Source organism: Molothrus aeneus, chromosome 1 (assembly GCF_037042795.1).
Source record: "Molothrus aeneus isolate 106 chromosome 1, BPBGC_Maene_1.0, whole genome shotgun sequence".
Taxonomy (NCBI): domain Eukaryota; kingdom Metazoa; phylum Chordata; class Aves; order Passeriformes; family Icteridae; genus Molothrus; species Molothrus aeneus.
The window spans coordinates 131,276,816-131,298,916 of NC_089646.1; the positions used below are offsets into that span (position 1 = coordinate 131,276,816).

General features: G+C 40.4%; 1 protein-coding gene across 1 annotated transcript in view; it reads right to left on the reverse strand.

Annotated features, from left to right (window-relative positions):
• Nucleotides 1-2,770: 2,770 nt before the first annotated feature.
• Nucleotides 2,771-22,101, reverse strand: part of SDC2 (syndecan 2) — a 60,717-nt gene continuing 41,386 nt past the window's right edge. Inside the window, exons 2-5 of the mRNA XM_066565098.1 lie at nt 14,854-14,965; nt 7,148-7,281; nt 6,238-6,373; nt 2,771-5,014 (exon numbers count right to left, since the gene is read on the reverse strand). Coding sequence (XP_066421195.1) covers nt 4,851-5,014; nt 6,238-6,373; nt 7,148-7,281; nt 14,854-14,965 — 546 coding nt within the window. The 3' untranslated portion in view covers nt 2,771-4,850. The remainder of the gene's footprint in view (nt 5,015-6,237; nt 6,374-7,147; nt 7,282-14,853; nt 14,966-22,101) is intronic.

Genomic DNA, 22,101 nt, shown 5'->3' on the forward strand with positions numbered 1-22,101 from the left:
GTCTCAACTGCAAAGCCCCTGTTGCACATCTCATCCCTTTCTTCCCACCTCCCACGGACAAGACAACCCAGAGCCTTCCATGTGCAGCACAACACCCCAGCCACAGCCTCCTGTCAGCCTGCCAGCACCTTGTGCAGGCAGCAGGATATGAGCAGGGTCAACCCTGCAGGTCCTTCACCTGCTTTGCTGTAGCCAGAATTCCAGGGTAGAGCCACCAGCAGAAGCTGTGATGGGCAACATCCCTGCTGTGCTGGGAAGCTGTGTGCATCCAGGAGCGTCTGTCGGGGTGTGATACCAGCACCTGCTCGCTCTCCTGCCTACAGATTCTCTCTGGGAAGGACAATTTCAGTGCAGTGGTAACAATTCAAGAAAACAAAATGCCTTATAACTTTCAGTGGAAAACAAGGGCTGTCAGGACAGTTTCTCTTCCTGCCTTCTTTCCACTCACCCCCAATTAATGTCTGCAGTTCTAGAGGAGCCCTGTCCCCTCCCCCTCATTCCTACTATAAAGTAAACTCAGATACTGCAAGTACACAGAGGGATTTTCAGATTTCCACCCACGTAAGCAGCTTCTTGGCACATCTGATGTACATGTGAAATTGGTTCACAGGGGCCAGGGCAGGCACCCACATCTCCATTTCTAGCTCTACTGAGCTTAAATTTTATCATTTATTTGATTTCAAAGCAAAAAATACACAATTTACTTTACTTCACAGAAGAAGAAACCTCAGCAAAGCATCTTTTTTCCCCTGGCAGGGTTGGGTTACTGATCCCCCACTCCCACCCACGCAGCTGAACCCAGTGCCTGGTCAGTCTGAGAGCTGTGAGGAAATCAAATGCACATGTCAGCATCCCCCTCTCCTGCTCCAGCCATGAACCATCCCAGAACCAGAAGACATGCCAGGGAGTGGTGTACTAGCTGTGACTTTTCTCAGATGAATTGTACAGCAAAGTCGTGTTTGCTCAGCCTGATGGAAGTTTTGGAAAGGCAATACTCGAAAGGTTCCCAGCACAGAGCTTTCACACCAAAGTTCAAAGCTCTGGGATACACAGACAAGAGCTTAAGTGTAACAAAATTAATATTAATGCTCATTAAAAGTGGACAACAAGTATTTCCTTAAAGGAAAGTATGCCAATCTGATTAAGCAAGTGCTAATTAACAAATAAAACTGATCGAAAGTCTAAAAAAATTTGCTACATTATTTCCACCTATAAGAATAATGGTTTCCACACAGAGCTTTCCTCTTTGGATTCCTCCTCCCTTGCTTACTTAAGCAAAATACATAAATACCCAGCATAATATATAATCTGCCTCACTCCAATAGCTTTTATTTAATATTTATCTGGGTACTTGTTTCCTTACAAAAGCTTCCTGTATTCCGTATGTTGCTGAAGAATAGTATCTGTCATTTAAGACTGCACTTCACCATCATTTCCATACAAAGCTTTAAGTAAAAAAAACCCAGAACAACTAGTCAAAGCTACAAATATGCTTCTCTCTTGTTAGGAGATGCAAGAGAACAATTTTTATTTTAATTTATCCTATTTCAGTGAAGTGCAATGCTCAAAGTGAAGAAAAAACTAGCTATGCAGCTTGTAAACAAGAGCTACAATTCACTCATAAAGCTGGCAAGCAGAGGAACCATGTACCAACTTCTGAAGTTATTTTGCCATGAATAAAGCAAAGGCAAGAGCCTTCTGTCACATAAGCTTTACAATAGTTCTATTTGCCTTCTTTTACTAAGAATCTAAGAGGAAGTAACAATTTATAACCCAGGGTAAATCAAAGCAAAATGACATTTTGATAAACACTAGAGCTTATCAATCACAAGGAGACACTGTATCAGATTGCTGAGGAATTCCAGAGCTGCTAGAGTGGCTCTGGCAGAGCAGAGCCAAGGGTCTCTAGGAAAAGCCATCGCTAGCTGAGGGCAGGTGGCGCAGCACCACAGCCTGGCACCCAGACTGCCAGCTGCCCAGCAACATCCACCAGCAGCCAGAGTATTGCTAGAAACACATCCAGGAAGCAGAGAACAAAAGAGAAAGGAAACCAAAGACCAACTCGTGCTAGGAAGCCTCAGCATAAGAGACACACATTGGGTTGCCAATTTCTTCTGAACAGCATTGCTGGGAGTGCAGTGTCTGCATCAGACTGATGAAAACTGAAGTTATGTTTATAACTAAGATGATAACTGTTAGAATTTTTCCCTAATAGTATGGTTTGGCACTGAAAACAGAAAAGCAAAGAGATCATGAGATGATAAATCCTATTAACACACCTACTGCATGTTCAAAAGTTTCAGGTATTTGTTAGGGAGGGTGGGAAGACTGCAGCATTTCAGTTCCACATACACAGCTGAAGCATTAAACCTCTTCTGCATATAACAGAGTGTATAATGAATGTGCAGGAAAAAAAAGGTGAATGGTGAAATAAAGCTTAAAATTGACCTTTGCTTCTGTTTGTAAACAGATGCAGGAGGAACCAGACAAGCATAATATTTGGTAGTCTGCATAATTACAACAGATGTCTATGTTGGATAAAGTGGCCTGTACAGTAGATATAGAGGCAGTCTAACATACATAAATAAAATCAAAACAGCTACTTATTATCAATTTGCTTATGAACAAGGAGAAGACAGCTTATCTGGTGTTTAATATTTATAGCTATACTTACAGCAATATTCATTGCACCCTTGAAAGAAATTCAGATCTACTACCTTAAGCAAAGTGAGCTTCAAAAAACTGGATGTCAGACTATACAAATAAAGTATTAGTTTAGGCATAGTAGACTTTATTTTGGCACTTTAACAAATGCTTTATTTTACAGCAGTGGCACAGCATTTGCCAGAAATTTTCTTTTCTTGGCACAGTTATTTCAAGCAGTTATTTTACTAATTGAAGTTCACTAAATATTGCACAAGATATACCTTACCCTGGTTAAATTCTTACCCTGTTTTTATTTGCTGAACTTGTATGGCTTTGAAAAACTTGCCAGTTAAGTATAAGTAAAAAGCAATATATTAAATATTTTAGCACAGGATAGCATTCGTTGGTTCCTAAATGACCACTGAACTTGGGACAGCAACAAATAAAAGTTGCACAACTCTTATCTGAAGAGCTACCAGATCTTATTTACAATACATTGCCATTTCTGAAAAGCGCTTCAGCTTGACATCCTGAACACCTGTATTTTGGGAATCTCAAAAATAAAAAACCAGGAGGTCAGCAGAGCAGAAGACGAAGCCATTTGTCTGTTACAAAGCATAATATAAGGAGGCAGACTGTCGTCTTCTCCCTGTGTCCCTCTATCCAGCACCTATCTAAGGTCTAAGCAACAGACACTTCTCTCTTCTACTCAGAATATTTCTTTCTTCTCTTATGAAGACATTCCACTTGTCTCAACTCTTCTGCTGGAGTCTGAGCAGAACAAACCAAAATTCTTCAAAGGGACAGGGAAAAAACAAACGCAAGCAACAAATCAAAAACAAATACACACAGTAAATGAACTGGGGTACTCCTTTGAATTTTACAGTAGGGAAAAAAACATTTGCAGGAAGAACAGGCCTGTGTCAACACTGCCATTAAACACAATGCAAAAGTCAAATGTCTCACAGCTAATACACCAGATGCAAGACTTAAACATCCCACTTCTCTCTGTCACCTTAGCAGTAAATCTGGTGTGAGGATCACCCTCATCAACAGACTTTCTTTTTTGGTCTGGATTTTTAAGATCTACTAGATGTACTCTGTGACATTAAAACATGAGCAAACAGACATAAAATGAAAAACATACAAAAGTATATCACAATAGAATTCTCAGTATTAGGCCACATGATTTATTCAGTAGTGTTTATGTTCCCAAATTACAATTATGTCTATCCATGTAAGACTACAAAAGTTACCATTAGAATTGTCTGTGCTTATAAAATACCAACATTTTCTTTTACTGTTATATACTCATTAACACCAGTCTGCAACGAGTCACATATAATCATAGGCACTTCAAAGGCTTTAAAGACGTTTACAACTTAAATGCATTTTTAAAGAACAAAAATTTAAACCTCTACTTGTACCTTCAAATTGCAAATAATTAACAAATACAGTGGCCATAGAAATCTGCAGCAACTTCTCAAAATACTGTTAGAGTCTTTGGGTTTGCTTAGGTTCGTCAGTAGCTTACTACAAATCTTCCTTACAGGAGATTTGTTTAGTAAGAATATGACTATACAGTTTGTAGTAATAATCCAATTTTACACATTAATTGCTGTTACAAATCTCACTGAAGCTACAGGTAAGCTGAGAAACAATGCAAAGTGTAAAATTGATATTCTGACACTTAAATTTATACAAAGTGGAGGTTGAAGTTTACATAGCTGAAAAATTACATTTACACTAAAAGTTACTGTTATCTGAATTATCTGAAGACAAATTGCACCATGACAACTACAAAAAGGCATTTTTTGGAAACAGATAAATTAATGAAATAAAAACTAACTTGTAAGATCAATCTGAGACATGCTGACCAAAATTAAACAACTTTCATTGAACCATAGGATAAAACAATAATTTTCATTATTTTATATTTATGCATAAAGTTTTAAAAATCATTCAGTGAACATCAATGGTTTTATAAAATAATGCTTTGCCACTGTTATTCACAGAACACTGCAAATGTTAAGTTTTAATTTTACATTTTTAAACGAATATGTGAAAAGTTTTAAATACAATGGGGTTTTATCATAAAGGTGCCATAACGGCTCTTTAATGAAAAAAAAACTTCATTATTCTATGCAAAAGCTTTATTTAAAAAAGTTCAGTGATCTCATAAATAGAGACACTAAATAGGAATTTTATGCATAAAACTCCTTAGTTGGTGCCTTTTGATAGGCAGCACAGGATGGTTTACGTTCACCAAGGTCGTAACTGCCTTCATCCTTCTTTCTCATGCGATACACCAGCAGCAGGATAAGGAAGATTGCAAAAAGAAAACCAATAACTCCGCCAGCAATAACAGCTGTAATCAAAGAAACAGAGATTCACAATATGCCAGTAAAACAAGCTTAGCACCATACTTCTTTTTCATCTCACACAGTAAGTTTGCTATTATTTTCAAATTGCAGGAAAGGGCTCCCATTATGCAACTGTCTTCATTATTAGTATCCTGAAATATACTGTCAGAAAGCTTGTTTGCATTCATGAAGGCAATCATTTAAAATTACATTCCACTTACAAGTCAGAGATCCAACAACCCAGTTTTAAAAAAGTTATTAAAGTTTTTTCAAAACCTCAACTAAGACCACCACTAGTACTGCCAGAGCATAAAGCTGTCTTTCAAACTCATTTTTCAACAGTTACATTTTCAACATTAAAATATTTTGTTACCCTAGCTAAGAAATGGGCTTTTACTTTTCTCTGTCAGTTTTCACTCTGACTCTATGCTGAAATAAGCTTCCTATTGATCAATAATAGGAGAGAACACTTCACGCATTTGTGGGCGTGTGAGAAGTATCACCTCCCAACCGACTTCAAGAGGAAACCCATGTGCCTCCACTCATGTGGATTTAAGGTTATTTTGCATTTTGATTCTCATAGGAAGATGTGGCCCAAAACTATGTGATTTTCATGGCTCCCAGCTCCCTTTCCAAATACATGGGGGGGAAGTAACCTGTAAACACTGTCCTTAGGCCAAAAAAAATCTCACAGGTAATGAAAACATTAGTGACCAGCTTGTGCCTCCCTGGGTTATGCATAGAAATATATTCTATTTAACTGAAGGGATTTCTGTACCCTAATGGATTGTGCCTATCCATCCCCTTCTTCCATCTACCCATGCCTGCCATGAGCTCCTCCCAAGTAATGTTCATCTGCACGACATCAACCAGACAGCAATGTGCTCTTGGGAGGTGAGAAATACATTTCTTCATTACAAGCATGGATCAAATTCCAACTCCTTTTCTCAGATGTGAAAGCTCCAGATACTCAGCTGGCAGTGTTCAACTTGTGGGCATTATATCAATTAGCAACAGACTTCACTATTAAGTATTTCCCCAAGATGCCAAATTTATTCTCATCAAATCAACCAATGGCTACCCACTATGAATGTGCTTAGTACTAATGTGTTTAATGGTATGAATCTGCCAAGAAGACTCAAATATTGAGCTTGCATTATTTGATACAGATCCTCTCTGTTTTCCATTTTATTTCTGGTGAGATAGACCTTGGCAAACTCTGCCTCACCTGCCAGAACTTCTGTTCTCTGGAAGAGGTTTTCTGAGTGCTTCTGAGTGAGCACGTCCGTGTCATCCCCTGGCTCATCGCTCTTTTTCTTGCCATCCACCTCCGGCCTTTCCTCTTTATCAATTTCTTCAGGTGACTGTGGCACAAAAAAGAAAACTGAGCATTGCTTACAGAGAGGGTAGACCACAAGCTGGCACAGTCACTGCCTGCTGTGGGCAGTCACGTAGCTGTGGCTTCATGCACATACTGCACAATACCAACACAACACATAGGAAGCTTTTAGAGCACAGAAAGCTGGTCTAGACATTGTAACTGGATCTATTTGTCGTCATCATGTCAGAATGAAAAACACTGCCCATAAGTTTAAAACCTCCAAAAGTACATTTAGCAAACAGCTCTTAATATTGCCTGTGTTTATCAGAATAACAGCCTCTGAAAGAAATAACAACTCTGAAATTAACAAATCAGAAATGTTATATGCAGAACACCTTTGAGAGTAACTTAGACAGTATCATGTATGGTGGTAGAAGGAAATACTAAAATACTTAATGGAACCTGCAGAGTGTTCAAACTACAGCCAAACCATACAGCATTCTCTTTTGAGAAGGAAAGTTTCACAAAGAATTTTTAAGTAATTCTTTGAGAAATATAAAAAAACATACAGCACTGACTCAAAGGTATCATGATACATTATTTGGCATCTCTCTTTTCTTTCATGTGAAATCCAGATGTTGCCATACAGACTTTCTAGTAGGAATGAAAACAAACAGCTCTGTATCATTTAGCAGGCTGTAGTAGTAAGTGAAGTTTAGGGGTGCTTTTTAATCCATATAAATAGAAGACTTAACATCAAACCATCAAAAATGTACAGTGGAATCATTTTAAACGGTCTTGCTCTCCAGCCACGCACCTTTGTTTGTGCAGGCACCTTGGTCTGCATTTTCACTGTGGTGGTCTCAGCCCTGGATGCATCACTAGTTGTTGGTAACTTTGGAACTGTTCTGGATGTTGTTACCACTGCGCTATCCTCATCTTCCTCAGCACCTGGAGACAAAATGTAACACTTCATTGACCTGTGAAATTCTTTCAGACCAATTACATTTTTTGTTATGACACCACCAAGGTAGAGATGGTTGCACAGCCCACCCTAGGCAAGGGCCTAGATGACAATGCCTACTAAGATAAAGATGTGTGTGCAAACCCAAACTGCCAGGGGGAAACTTGCCCTAAGTGATCCCCTGAAAAAGGGAGTGCATCAGCTGGTATAAGTAGCAACCAGGAAATTACCATGACACTTTTCAAACAGAAGAACCCTTCCTGAAAATGGGTATGAAAAAGCTTTAACACTTGCAATAGGGGCAGAAAGTGTGGAGTGAAAGCAGCAGCCATCAGGCTTGTGTGACATGGGCAGACCCCAGTGCCAGGGGTTCTGATGAGGTCCCACAGCATCAGGGGCTCTGCTGGAGCTTGGCAGTGCTGGCCCCCACCCTGTGGTTACCATCAGCAGCTACCTCCAGCTTCCCCAGAGCCACCACGAGCACCCCCAGAACCCACACCCTGGAGGGTGCAGAGTCTCCTCCTGGGCATGGCAGGAGGTGTTGGTGGGGCCTCAGGCTCCATGGAGGTACCCAAGTCTCCAACAGCAAGGGTGTGTGGACAGAGGATCCTGTACACTCAGACAGGGGGAGCTTCCATGCCCATGGCCTGTGAGAGGGGTGGCTGTGTGCACGTGACACACAGAGGATCAGTTACAGAAAGTGATTTAGAAATTTGTAGTTGCTTGTTACCATTTGATAAATGGCAGGTATTGTGGTTGTCTGTTGCACTGTTGATACTAAGCCTAAAAGTACAGTTCAGCGATTGCTAGTTAATTACATACCATAAATAATAAATCAATACACTTCTTTATCCTTACTTAAACCATATGAACTGAACTGTTTTTACCTGTCACATACTGTTTCAACAGAATTTCTCTTCTACAGCACATCTGTTGAATTCTAAAAAACTAAGCAGTTTTATCTACAGGAAGATTACTACTACTTTATGTTTCAGTCACTAGGAATTCACATGGTTTTAAACTCCACATAATTCAGAAGCTCTTTTCTTTTGAACTGAGTAAGAGGACAAAAAACTCTCTAAAGATTACCTTAAATTTAATTTCCTCCACATTCAAAGCCGTGCTGGAGTATGAAGGCTCCTTTAGAATAAGGTAATGGACATGTCTAATAAATATCCTTTAGTGATAGTGAAAGGAAGAAGACACAGGAAAGAGACTAAATTATTAGCAAGGCCTGAAAGAGAAAAAAAGAATTGGCCCATTCTTGGACCACTCCTTAGGAATCTCAATGTGTTCTGCTCGTTACAGGCACCGGTTGCCCAAGTAACCCCTGGGTAATAAATCTAGCAAATGTGCATAAGAATAGTTCCTAACAAATAAAACGTCCTACAACAGAATAGTATGACTCACTCATTCCAAACTGATTTTTTAATTTGTTTTTTTAAAGAAAGAAGACAGGCTGAAAATTTGAGCACAATAATGATGTTTTGAAGTCATGATCAAGAATTACATACATCTGGCATTTAAAGGAGAGGCATTAACAAGACAACATCTAAAACAATCTCTGAATGGTAGAAAAGAAAATTTAGAATCATTAAAAAAAAAGATACTGGCACAGAATAGTACAGGGAAAAAAACTTTCAGAGATAGCAAAATTACAACACAACTTCTAGAATGAGACCTCACAACAAGAATCAGGTATTTTCCTGAAATGCAACTCAAAGATCAAAAAATCAACATCCTGCTTCAAAACAGAGGTGTGGAAAGGCATCCAACAGGAAAATTTTTCTGGCTCTGATTCAAGAGTTTTCTTTGAGAAATAATGGCTCACTGGATAGCTCAACCTACTTTATCTTCTGAAGTTCCTCCATATTACACAAAGCTTTCACAGGCAAGGAAATTAAAATTGATTATCAGATTAGAGATCTGATAAAACACATCTCCAGAGTACAGAAATGTATTTTCTTCTTTTTATGAAATGAAAAGTACTACTTAATCACAACTGCTCCTCCAAATCCTTAAATGCCACCTTTGCTGCAGGCAATAGTTGTGTCTGCCAGACATAATGGAGAGCATTACAGCCTGAACTTCTTTGGCTAAGGAGGGTGCAGATCCACGTTCTCTCAACAAATGGGCAACTAATCTAATCCCTGGACTAGTCACTAGATTTGCACCACAGGTACCCAGCTCTTCTTCCATGCAGCCTCAGGGGAATTCTGACAATCCCCAAAAAGTTGAAGCAACTATCATTTAGGCTTGGTTTGGGTACCAGCTAAGACACATCCCCCATGGTTCCTGCTTTCTAGTTAGCTTTATCTAAACAGGTCTCTGCTTGGCATGGAATAGATCTAAACAAGGAAGACACTTCCCTTGCTGAACTGACAGTAGTATTTTTAGAATTACCTGTAAATAGGACTGAGAGACCAAAAAAAACCACTCACTAGTCCTCTCCAGAACATAGCAACAGCATTTCACACAGTATCGTCTTCCCTAAAAAGCACAAAAAAGAGCATCACCAAATCCAAGTAAGATTGGAAAGAAAAAGCCTACAGTGTCATGAGTGTGACTTCCAAGCAGGTTGTCAAGCGGAATACTGTGAAATGGTTGGAGTATAAGAACTTACTTCTTCCTCTGGAAAATATCACTGTTACTATAGCTGGTTTCTGGATTTGGTCAGCTCGGATTTTAGTCCTTCACTTCCTCGAGTCCCTCTTATTGAGGGCACCACAAAAACCCTGCAGTAATTAAACCCAAAACCATCTTTGTTGTTAGAGCTGAAAGCTCTCTACCATCACACACCCTCTTTTATCCACTGTAACTTCTTCAGGACGTCCAACTGCTGTCTTCATAGTGGCCAAAATAGCTCTAAACTGTGCTGTAGTATTGGAAATACCTAATCTAACCCTCAGTGACATGTCTATTAGCCACCCTTGGATGACAGGAATGGGAATACTTTTTAACACTCTTAGTGCTTGAGGAAACTTGTCAGGAAATCAAGATTGTGCCACCTTCAATTACTGCACAGAAAGTAGAAATTACTGATAGATAGTAGTATTTTTTGTAGAAAAAAGCCCACAGTAGTTAGCACTCTGACTTGCAAAGCAGGCAGTGATTAACACCTCCTATCAAAAAATCAAATCATTTCATCTTATCTTTTGGCATCCTCTTTGTCTGCTGCACACATCACACTTTGGGAGTACCACCACCACAAGCAAATCTGTGATAAGGTGGGCACACACATAACCACCATCTCTTTCACGCCTTCCATCTCTGTCAGCAATGTGACACACACCAAAATTACATATTTTCAGCTGACTTATCTCACCTCCATTCACTGAACAGTCCCCAAAGCAACCCTTAATCAACATAGTGTTAGGCACCCAGAGATGACACTGTGAACATAACTCTGTGCCCTGCTAGGGAACTGCAGCTGAAATAAATTGAGACAGCGCAAGGATGTCACATCTCTGATAGCTCTCACACAAAGAAGAAAAAAACAAGAAATCAACAAAACTTGGAGGATTAAAAGGAATAGTCCTAACTATACTGAAGTATAAGATTCTGTCCATCACATCAAAAATACACTTTCAAACTATCACAGTAGATTTCTATGTCAGAAGACCTGGAGAGCCAGGCACTCAATATCATGAAGCATGCTTGGGGCTGGTTTAGCAGGTGGACAGAAGAAGTTCTTGCTCTAAGACAATCTGAAAGGCACTTATGAGTGGGACTGAAGCAAATGGAAGATGAATCCTTGCTGTGTTGCCTGCACCATGGCAGGGAAGCACACCAGGAGAGGTGTGCCTGCTGGGCATGCTGCCATAGGGCACCCAGTGCCAGCCCTGGACCCGTGCTGGCGCCCCGCAGCTTCCCCAGCACCATGACCATGACTCATGGAGCCCCAGCCACCCCCAGCCACATCACCCCTGTCCCCAAGCCCCACACCCTGCTCCCACAGGACTCCCGAACTGCCTGCTGGCCTTGGAGTGCAGCGTCAGCTTCCCTCCCGGTCAAGAGCCAAAGCAGATCTGCTCTTGTGTTTCTTGAAAAAGCTCCACCCCACAACTTTTCTCCCAGAAGAGTCCCCAGTCACAATGTCAGAATACACACAGTTCATCCTGAGCCAATGTTCTCAACTCAAGCTGCTATTGACTGAGAAATGTTAGGTTGGGGAAGAGAAGAAGGGGAAGGAAAAGTTTGCTTGATTTTCTGATATATATTACCATGAGTAATTTTAGAGAAGACACAAGAACAAGACAGAAGGTTTTTCAAAGAACTTGCAGATAAATCTGACAGAGGTGGTACCTTTCCTTCACGTAATGGGTATGGGTAGTCCTGCTGCTTAGCAGCTACTTTCATTCATCTCCAAGACCAAGGCTCTATTAAAATCTATTATGCCAGATGAAAAAGTAGTTATAGTTATAAAAGCATTTCAAGTTGTAGATAGGCTGGAAAACTTTCTACTTTTTATTATTATGTTACATAAAACACCAGTGCAAAAAAGAGTGATGATAGATTGAAGCATCTCCTCAGAAACAGAGACTACAAGAAGGAAACAACAGACTAATTAAATCACTATGGATATTCTACTGTTGATATAGGAGAATCAGAAGGCAGGCATGGCTTCTCTGGAAACTGCTGACCCATGGATTCAGGTTCAACACTTGGGCAAATGCACAACAGTAGCTGAAAGTACACAAAAAAAAAAAAAAAAAAAAGAAGAGGCTATGGGAAGGGAAAGAAAAGAAAAATCAGAACACCATCACCTTTGCTACTCCTTACAAAAAGCCCTCAGCCAATTTCTAGTTTGAAATGTGTCATGCCTACAGTGACATTTGTCCATGTTAATGCTGTTTGAAGACCTGCAAGGGCATTAATGGTGGTGCTGACAATTCCTGTTTATCTCCATAGGCCTGGTTGGCAGCTAACAATTTTCACAGCAAAGAAAGGAGTCAGCAATGTTGTCATCTTGGATCTGTTTGCCTGGACTATGCTTGCTACATAGCAAGAAAACCACTCTTGAGTGGGAAGGCTCTTCCTGCTAGGAACATTACATTACATCACTGAGTATCAAGTAAAAGAGAGACTGAACATAAAATGAGAAACATTGATCAATGGTACATCTGCAGGACACTTTCTACAGAAAACAGAGAGCAGTAAGTATAGCTGGAGTAGGGTGCAAAGGATGCTACTTTTCTTCCCTGATCTAAAGACTTTTTGCTCAGTTCAAAAATATTAAATCTGGGTATACTGTCACATGAGCGCTTTGCAGGGGCATCCAGCTTGTCTCAGTCTTTCCTGTTTTCTTGTAGGAAAGAAACAGAGCCTGCCAGAGAGAGCAGCAGCACTCCAACTTCCACCCATGGCTCAAAGCTGAGCACAGGAAAAGAATGAAGAAAGACAAGGTGTTACTGTTGGTCAAGTCTAGAGGCAGTTTCTGTCTTTTTGGCTTCACTTTTACCACAGATCCTTGGAAAGGATCTTGGGAGATCATCCAGTCCAACCCCTCTGCCAAGGCCGGGTAACCCATAGCAAACTACAAAGGAATGTGTCCATGTGGGATTTGAATGTCTCCAAGGAGGGATACTCTACAACCTCCCTAGGCAGCTTGTGCCACTGCTCTGCTTCCCTCAGTGTCAAGAAGTTCTTCCTCCTGTTGAGGTGTTCTAGTTTACGGCCATTGCTCCTTGTCCTGTCACTGGGCACCACTGAAAAGAGTCTGGCACTGTCATCTTGGCATCTTCCTTTGAGGTATAAGGAGGGATATCATCAACACCTACAGTTGATGAGATCCCTTCTCAGGCCCAGCCCCCCCAGTCTCTCCTCAGGTGCTCCAGACCCCTCATCATCTTTGTGCCCCTCTACTGACCCTCTCCAGTAGCTCCTTGTTTTTCCTGTATTGAGGAGCCCAGAACTGGACAGAGCTCTCCAGATGTGGCCTTGCTAGGGCTGAGGAGAGGGGCAGGATCACCTCCCTCGACGTGCTGGCCACTGTTCCTGATGCACCCCAGGATACCATTGGCACTCCTGGCCACAGGGACACTGCTGGCTCATGGTCAGCTTGTCACCCACCAAAACTCCCTGGTCCTTCTCTGCAAAGCTGAGTCAACCCCCAGCCTGTGCTGGTACTTGGAGTTATTATTCCTCCTCAGGTGCAGGATCCTACACTTCCTTTGTTGAATCCTGGGTTAGTAAGATCTGAAGCCAGTCCTTGTGTAGTCTTTTTCACTTCAAAAGCAGGTCTGAATTTTGAATCTTCCATATTAGAAACAGCCAGACACCACAGAGGGATGGAAAAAAACTACACTAGACCATTCCTCATACAACTATTTATTGTCAACCTATTTCCTTTTCCGAAGCTTACAAAGTCACCAGCATCTGAAGACGTGACAGAATGGGATGCTGACTGAAAGCACATTTTTCTGGAGATCAGAATAGCCCTCAGACAGTCCTGGGGACTGAATGAAATCACTGATTCACTAATATATTCTTTTCAAATTAAATATTGAATTTCTCCTCAAACAGGTCTACATCAAGGAAGTCCAATTAAGCCTCTGATCACCCTGGGATGTCAAATTACCCCAACAGAAGACTCCCAAAACACAGGACATCATCCAGGTATGGATGATGGGCCTGGATTTGCCTGGCAACACAATCAGATGTCTGCAGAAAAAAAACCCAAAAATCCATCCGAAAAATCTCATGTGTGCCTTACAGGTAACACAGACAAGGCACCAGAAGAAGGGTTCATCCTTTGAAAGTATACAAATTATACATAAGCATCAAGACATAGTTAAAAAAAAGTAGGATAACAAACACACTGGGAAAATAAACGGGATTTCCACAAAAGCTCAGCAAATACAACAATAAGGAAATGTCTTTTCCAGAACTACCATAAAATCCTGCATTTAGCTTTTAACATTTGGAGTCTCCAAGCAAGTCTAGAAGATACTCCTCAAAGAGACTTTCAAACAGAAATTATTAAGGAGGTTTCACTGACACTTTTTTTTGAAAAAATTTGAGCTAGCTACATGTCTCTAATGAGTGTTTAAGTCTGAGAACTCAGGATGTTGTATTTAAGAATTTCTTTATTCATTATATGGATGTAATTTCCTCAGAGAAAATTCAGAGTTTTGGCAGTATCTAGATTTCTAAATGTAAAAGACAACAACAAAAGGAATGGACATGTTTACATGAACCTGACTGCATATAAGAGAAAACAAGAACGCTGCTGCTATGTTTTCTTACAGAGTGCTAAATTAGTACTATGTCATGGGAGAACTAAGCCTTCTCTAATCCTTATTTCTAAACTCCAGGGAGATATACACAGAAATCAGAGGGAATGGAGAGAGCCAGCAGAGAGAAAATAACGCAGTGAAATGATGCAACTCAGGAGTAAGAGAAAAAAGCAGAAAGTTAATACTTAAAACCCAGCCCACAGGGGTGCCCAGTGCTCTGTAAATAACAAAGCACTCACAATATTCACCACGAGTATTTCCCTCAAATAATTGCATTACTTCTTACACTTTTAAAAATCAATTTGTGACATGTTGTCTCACCTGAACCTGACCCAGAAGAATAATCATCATCATCAATTGGATAGACGCCTGATGCTTCTTCAACAGAGCTGTTGTCAAGGTATAAATCTTTATCAGAGGTCAAATCTGCTCTCTGGAAAACAGATAAGAGGGAATGGTTAAAAAGATACCAGTTCTCCAGCGCAGCAGTTTCTTCATCTTCAGTTCTATTTTCTAAGTTGATGGTGGCACACTGAAGTTTGTACTTTCAGTTTATGCCACGCATTCATCTAAGTTGTTAAAGAAATTTGTAAAAATTACAGCAGTGCAAAAAAAAAAAAAAATCCAAGGCTGCACAATGCAAACCACACTTCATCTCATTATATGCATGAATGAATAAATAGGATTTGCAAATATACTCTGCAGAGCTTCTGTAACAAGAAGCAAATCCCAGGACTGAAGCCTTCTTTCAGGATCTCAAATATACAAATCTATAGCCTGTCACATGAATTCTGTTCATTTGATCTCAGATGAGAAGGAACAAAAGCATGTATGAAAAACTATCTCAGAGTTTAATCAAGCCAAACCTCACTAAACTCTCTAGCAGTAGTTAGAATGAATGACTATAAATGTTTCTAAGACAGTGCTATTGATTAAGGATTATGACATTTCCAGCCAGATCAAACAGCATCATGCTCCAATTCCTAAATGAACATATCTCTCCTAAAATTTAACTGCATCTTCAACAGGCTAAAAATCAGGTTTCTTGTGACTATCACCACATTTCGACATCTGCAGATATTTCCCCACTAAATATAGATTCTTTTAAAATGAGCTCAAAATAGAGCAAGGTATCAGCCACCTTTTAAAATGACAATTCAGGCTTAGAAAGACTAAGAATTGTCTGCCTCCACCTCAGCCTGTGCTTTCTTAACAGAGAATAAACTTTCTTGGGAGAGCCAGGTATCCTGGATGGCTGAGAAGATACCTGCCCCTATTACTCCTATTACTTTAACCAGCACTTCAGTCAACGCGTTTGTCATGAATTTTGAAGAAAATATGACAGTTATAAATGGAATTTCAAGTAAAAAAAAACCCTAAATAACAAAATGCTATACCAAAATTCATATATTCAGTATCTCATATAAGCAATCAATTCTGCTGCTCTGAGTCCCAAAGTTTTCCAATTTACTTATTACTGCATGGCATTGACTGCCCCTTTCATTCCACCCACATTCACTGTAACTTTCCTAAAGGAGTACCAAACTGTGAATGGGGTAACTCCTGTATGCAAAGACTCATATCTGACTTTACAAGGTAACTTCTTCCTCAGAGGTCTAAAATTATTGTTAAAGACATCTGTGATTTCTTTTTACGATTTTCTTCTGGCAACAGATTCATGTTTAAAGCTTCTTTATGGCAGAACACTGCTCTTCAGTTTGATCTACAATAAAAAACTCATCTTTATGAAAAGCAGAAAGGCCATGCTGATCATAAGTGTATTTCAGAGTAAAAGATCTTTGCATGGGGGATACTTAACACTTCTCTGAACAGCTCTGAACCTAAACAGTATTACCCCTGTAGATCTCCTCTACAGAGGAAAAGAAAACCCACTTGATTCTTGGTCAAAGTCTACTCCTCCTACGGCCACTCTTAGGTGGGGGATATATAGGAGGGGGGGAAAGTGCCCTGTTACGAAGATAAGCTTACAAAAACCCGCTCTGATTCTGCTGCTGTTAGTTCACATGGTCTGCCTGGAACTGCCTGCAGTCCAAAGCAGAAATTCAAGATGATGTCTGGTCACTGTCAAACAATTTAATTCCTTTAAAAGATGTCTCCAAGGGAAGTCATGAAGTACCTTAGTAGGTGTATAGGTGGTATTGTAATTAAGACACAGCTGAGGCTGCTTCTGTATAGGAAAACAACTCCCTGTCACAGGACAAATATCCTGCTCTTGATCCAGCTGCCACAATGGACCAAGCCACTTCACCCTATTTTGCTTTCAGACACAATCATGGTACAAAACAGATCACTCCTCAATATCAGGCAGGAAAAAACAAAACTTTTTTAAAAGGACATGCAGGTGCTTGGCTGTGAGTATAGAAAAGGCATACAATATTCAAACAGTATCAGAGGCAGTGAATGTTACCCAATGCTAAGTTGGGAAGAAAAAAAAAGAATATCTACATGCAGGAATTTCCCAGCAATGGAAGTTGCTTTTGGTAAGAGGTGAGAAACAGCCTGAGTTTACAAAAGTAAGGTAGTCTTCATGAGAACAGAAGCATCACACAACCATGCCCAGGATTTTAATCTTCAGTAAAAATATGAACTTATCAATAAATTTATTCCCTAGACCATTTCCAACTTCTGTCTGTACCAGAAGCAAACTGTATCAGGAGGACTCAAAAAATAAACACCAACTCCTCCTTCCCCACTCAAAACAACCAACCTGCTTTCTTGCTCTTTCCAGCCTCACAGAACACAGAGAAAAGACAGAAATGACTCGTGACAGTTCTTCTAACAACTCAGTTTCTGTAAGACAGATGAGCAGCTAACCCAACCCAGCGCAAGCTGCAAGTGCCTGGTCAGCCAGGCTCCCCACCATCATATTCACTCCCTTTCTTTCAATGAATTATGTCTCTTTGGCTGCCAAGAGCTTTCATTTCTCACTATGCTGAGATGTTCTCAGGATTTAAACCAGCTGAACACAGAGGAACAGAAATGGAAGAGAACTCTGAGCAGCTTTCAGCAGGAATTTGAGTATCTGTTGTATTTTATTCTGAGGATACAAAGAATGCAGTGTGAAAAATTATTTAATATCTAGTACTGTGGATGGCACAACTCCATCAGAATGAGCAAACTATTGCCCACAGTCTTACAGAACCAGCACAATATTTACTACAGGGAGAAATATATGGTACAGTGAATTGCAAGTGCATTCAGATCAGCCATCAAGCTCCACTTGAGGAAGATGCTTTGCAGCCTCTCTGACCAGAGCCCCTTGCCTCAGTTCAGCCTGTTTCAGTACAAATTATTCTTGTCTGGTGGAACTCAGGCAGGATGCAAGCATACTCTCAAATCAAAGGCAAAGGAAGCATATTCTAGCTTAAAAATCTACAAGCATCTGCACAGATAAATGCATTAACTGCACTGTCTTTGCAAGCTGGCTAGTAGACTTGGGGCAGAAGCACCCCCTCTACACCCACAGCTTTCACCTTTTATCCCAGTTGCTCAGAAACACACAGATGCCTTAGGCCACTTGGAATGAAAACTGCCTTAAGGCTTAGAATAAAAGAAAAGCCTGACAGTTAACAAAAAACCCACAGCCATTAAAAGAATTCAGTGAAGATTAAGCATAGAAAAATGAGAGAAAAATAGTGAAAATAAAAGAATACCTTATGGTGTTTAAGTCAGTACCAAACACTGAAGCCATGCTTTACAATTTGACATTAAGATATGTTGAAATAAACTTGATTTAGTATTTGCTCTAGAAATGTTTTCTCACTTGTCAGCTGGGAATCCATGGGGGTCCATGGACTACTTCCAGGATGTTCACAAAAGACAAGTTGGAAAAACAAATCTGTTGTCAGTAGGCTTGGACACAGAAAGGTCTGTACTAGCATTTCAATATACTTGGGAGGAAAATTTTTAAAAGTTAGCAAATTCTCGTTCCATAAAACTATTTTCAGGTATTATGAAGACCAAATATTTCAGTGACTATTTCCTGTGGCTAACAATTGAAATGAGAGCACTCATGTCACTTTTATGTAACAGCCTTATTTTCAGACCTATTAAAACAGCAGAACACCAGGCAAGGATGTCTCTGCTATCAGCCCTTTAATCTGGCCCTGAAGCCACAAAACTGCTTGTTACCTTTTGACAGACATTGCATTCTCGTCTATCATTGTTATCCCACTTACATTTTTATTCCAAGAATATAATACTGCAAAATCCTGTGACCTAAATACTTCACATGCTACATGCCAATGATCACAGATTCCTGCCTGGTTATTGGCTACCTTGGCATAAATCTAAATCTCATGGAAGTAGCGTAGATTAGCACCCATTTAGTACTAGATAAAATAGATTTCCATACCAATAATATGTTGAATTTGAAATCTCAATGTCTTTATGTTACTTTATTTTACATTTACAGTAATTTTTGATTCAATAAACTGGGATTATGCAGGACATATTAATAAAAAAACCAAACCCCAAACCCCTCATTTTGACACTGAGAGAGGAAACAAAGCAAAAACCCCTTTTTCTTGTCTCATAATCTCATAAAAGATATAAATCATCCATCAAAATTACAATGACAAAAATTTAAAACAATTATCAGACAACAGGAGGTTTGGGAATGGATAGCATATTTTGTTTGAAAAAATACAAAGTGCCTTGTCATAGCCATTCCCTTTTGCAGTGCTGCTGTTACTGTCAATCCTCCCATTCCATGAGGGTGGTTTAGGAGTAAGACATTAAAGACTTTCATGCCAGATGGATGAAGCCAAGAAAGCTGGTGTGAGCTGCAATGAAGGAGTAATGTCTACCATGGCTGTCATGGCTGCTCAAACTCAAGACACTGGAGCAACGAGTAGATGACACGTGGAAGGAAACACTTTATTATTTACAACTCAAGTTTTTGTTCTCTGTCTTTGGGTATATGCATGGGACAGAGAATTTGAGGTTTGCAGCTGTGTTACTAATGATACTTTGCCTCCCTTTTTCCCCAGATGGAATTCTTTTAGATGTAACCCATTTAGTACACGGAGAACCAGAGACTAATATTTTAAAAGTGACGTTGTATTACAAATTTCTAAGCCAGAAGTCTCTGAAAACTTGCAAGCATTACAGCTGTTGATTAGGCAGAGTTCTTCCATGTAAGAATGAGAAAGAAAACAGATTTTCTCTTGTATTAACACACAGTGCAGTTTCATATATGCCTGTATAAAAGCATGCTCAGCTGGTGAGTCTGAGTTCACTGAAGTGTTGTACACTACATGTTTGGAAAGCTAACTATATGAATGCATTCATCTAAAGCCTGAGAGTCATTGCAGAGGTTCCCACTGAAGGCTGGAGAAAAGGCACCTGTGTGAAGAAGCTCTATTTCCCTCTAGGCTTCCTGCAAAAGGAACTATCATCTGCCATGCAACAGGATTTAGTCCTAACAGACCTCAGCACTGCTGACCTTGCAGCTAGCAGGTGTATTCCTATCATTGTCTGCCAATTGTTTGCTTTCCTTCATCACACTAGGAATGGTGAAACTGTCCCATCAAGAGTTTGTTAACCTTGTCCAGGAATGAGAGGCATGATTTAAAAAAAAAAAAAGTACAAAACTTCAAAATCAGATTTCCACCTCAAAACATCATGTTTTCCCAGAGAAGCATGCCAACCAGACCAGCATCCACTTTCCACTTCTCATTGTGTTACTGGTTCTCAGAGATCAGCCTCTCCTGGCTCCCTCAGTCTGCAATTTCCTATGCTGCCCACATGTATCCAGCTACAAACATGTAATTTCAATGAAGGATTTTATGTTTCAAGGTACATTTACCACTAACTGTTTTCGTAGAGATGTCTGCCTTTCCTTGCACTGATATGTCCTATGGTTGGCCACAGTAGAAAAGGAGAGAAGTAAACCCCATTTCCTTCCAAGGTGAAGGAGTTAGCCACAGTAGAAAAGGAGAGAAGAAACCCCATTTCCTTCCACTGTCGACTTTTAAGGACTCACAGGACAAAATCTTCCCAGCAAACCCCACCTGAGGTGCACTGTGCCAACCACAGTGGAGCCTTCAGCGGAAGTGCTGGTGGGATGTATGGTTGTGGGATTTTCTGGGAAAATAGTAATAATTGGTGACATCCTTTAAGCACAATACTCTAAGGACTCCCAACTTTCTTCCTTGGAGGAACCATCCTGATTGCACAATGCTGATATTAGTGGAACAGGTACTGGCTGCAGGAGACCTGCCCTGCACCACAGTCTGGGTCATTGTGATCACAGCCAAAATATTCTTTCCATAACAACAGGCCCCAGACTGAATTTTCCAAGTTTGAGAGCAAGGATTTTATACAAAAGACAATATCTGTATTGTTCATTTCCTCAAAATCATTCTGACAGTTACTATCTCCCAATTTTACCTCAAAATGGCTTTAAATCCTTGACAATCCTTGTGCCTATGTGAAACCTTGCAATGGCAACTGCCTGGATTTGCAAAAGCCAGCCCCTCCTCCACTGCTGCCTTTGGCCAATTAAATAGCAAGCCTTGACTGCCCTGACTCATTCTGGAGAGGTCGTTTCCACAGGTATTTTTAAAATCTTAGAGGACATTTGCTGTCCTTCCTCAGCTAAGAGTGGAAGAGCAGACTGGCTTCGTATGGGTGTCCCTACCAGGGTAGCGTTTGCCTCTGGCGATGGCGTTGGTGCCCGCAGTGGCACTGTCATCCTGGACGGTGCACAGCAGAGCCACTGTTATGGCTGGAGCACCTGCCAGGAAGATTACTCACGCTCCTTGTACCTCATGTATAACTTCCTGATCCTGCACAAAACTATAGCCTTAGGCCTCCAATCTCTCACGACAGATAAAGAAAGGGTTTGACCATTCATGGCTGTTGAGGAAAGGCAGAAAGCCCAAAATAAACACAAGTACTGCAAACTGCTTCTACTACTGCTAGTGCACAACAACACAGAAGTCTACCAGAAGAGCTGATTTACAGAGATTGCCTCATGTCAGAGCCAAGAGTCTAAATATACTGGCTTTTAGGATGTACACAATCTGTTACGCCAGACTAATTACCAAAACAGAGGCGTGTTTGACAGGGATGGCATTAATAAAACAACTCTTGCTGGTGTGTCAGGAATTTCAGCAGTCTATGTCATGGCTCACACTGAAAAAAACCACACCACATCCAAGGAGACACCAACAGGCCACCACCAATCAGCAACTGTTCACTTACGGTCATGCACCGAAGAAATTACAGTGCTGCAGTTGATATGTTTGGGTTCACACTCTTCAGGAAGCCACAGAAACTCATGTGCCTGTTTTCTACCAGTCATCTGTGCCTTTAGAAATATTCCCTAATGTGCAATTACATGCCGTATGGCACACTGTGTGGTAACAGAACTTAAAATGGCAACAGGAAATCTTGTTTAACCTTCAATGTTTTTCTTCCCATTATACAGACTCACAAATCTGTGCAGTGTGTCTTTGGCCTGCTTACAGATTTGGAGCTGAAGCCTGTCCTATCTTGAGGAGAAAGATAAATATTCTCTGAAGTTCTGGACTGTTTGTGATG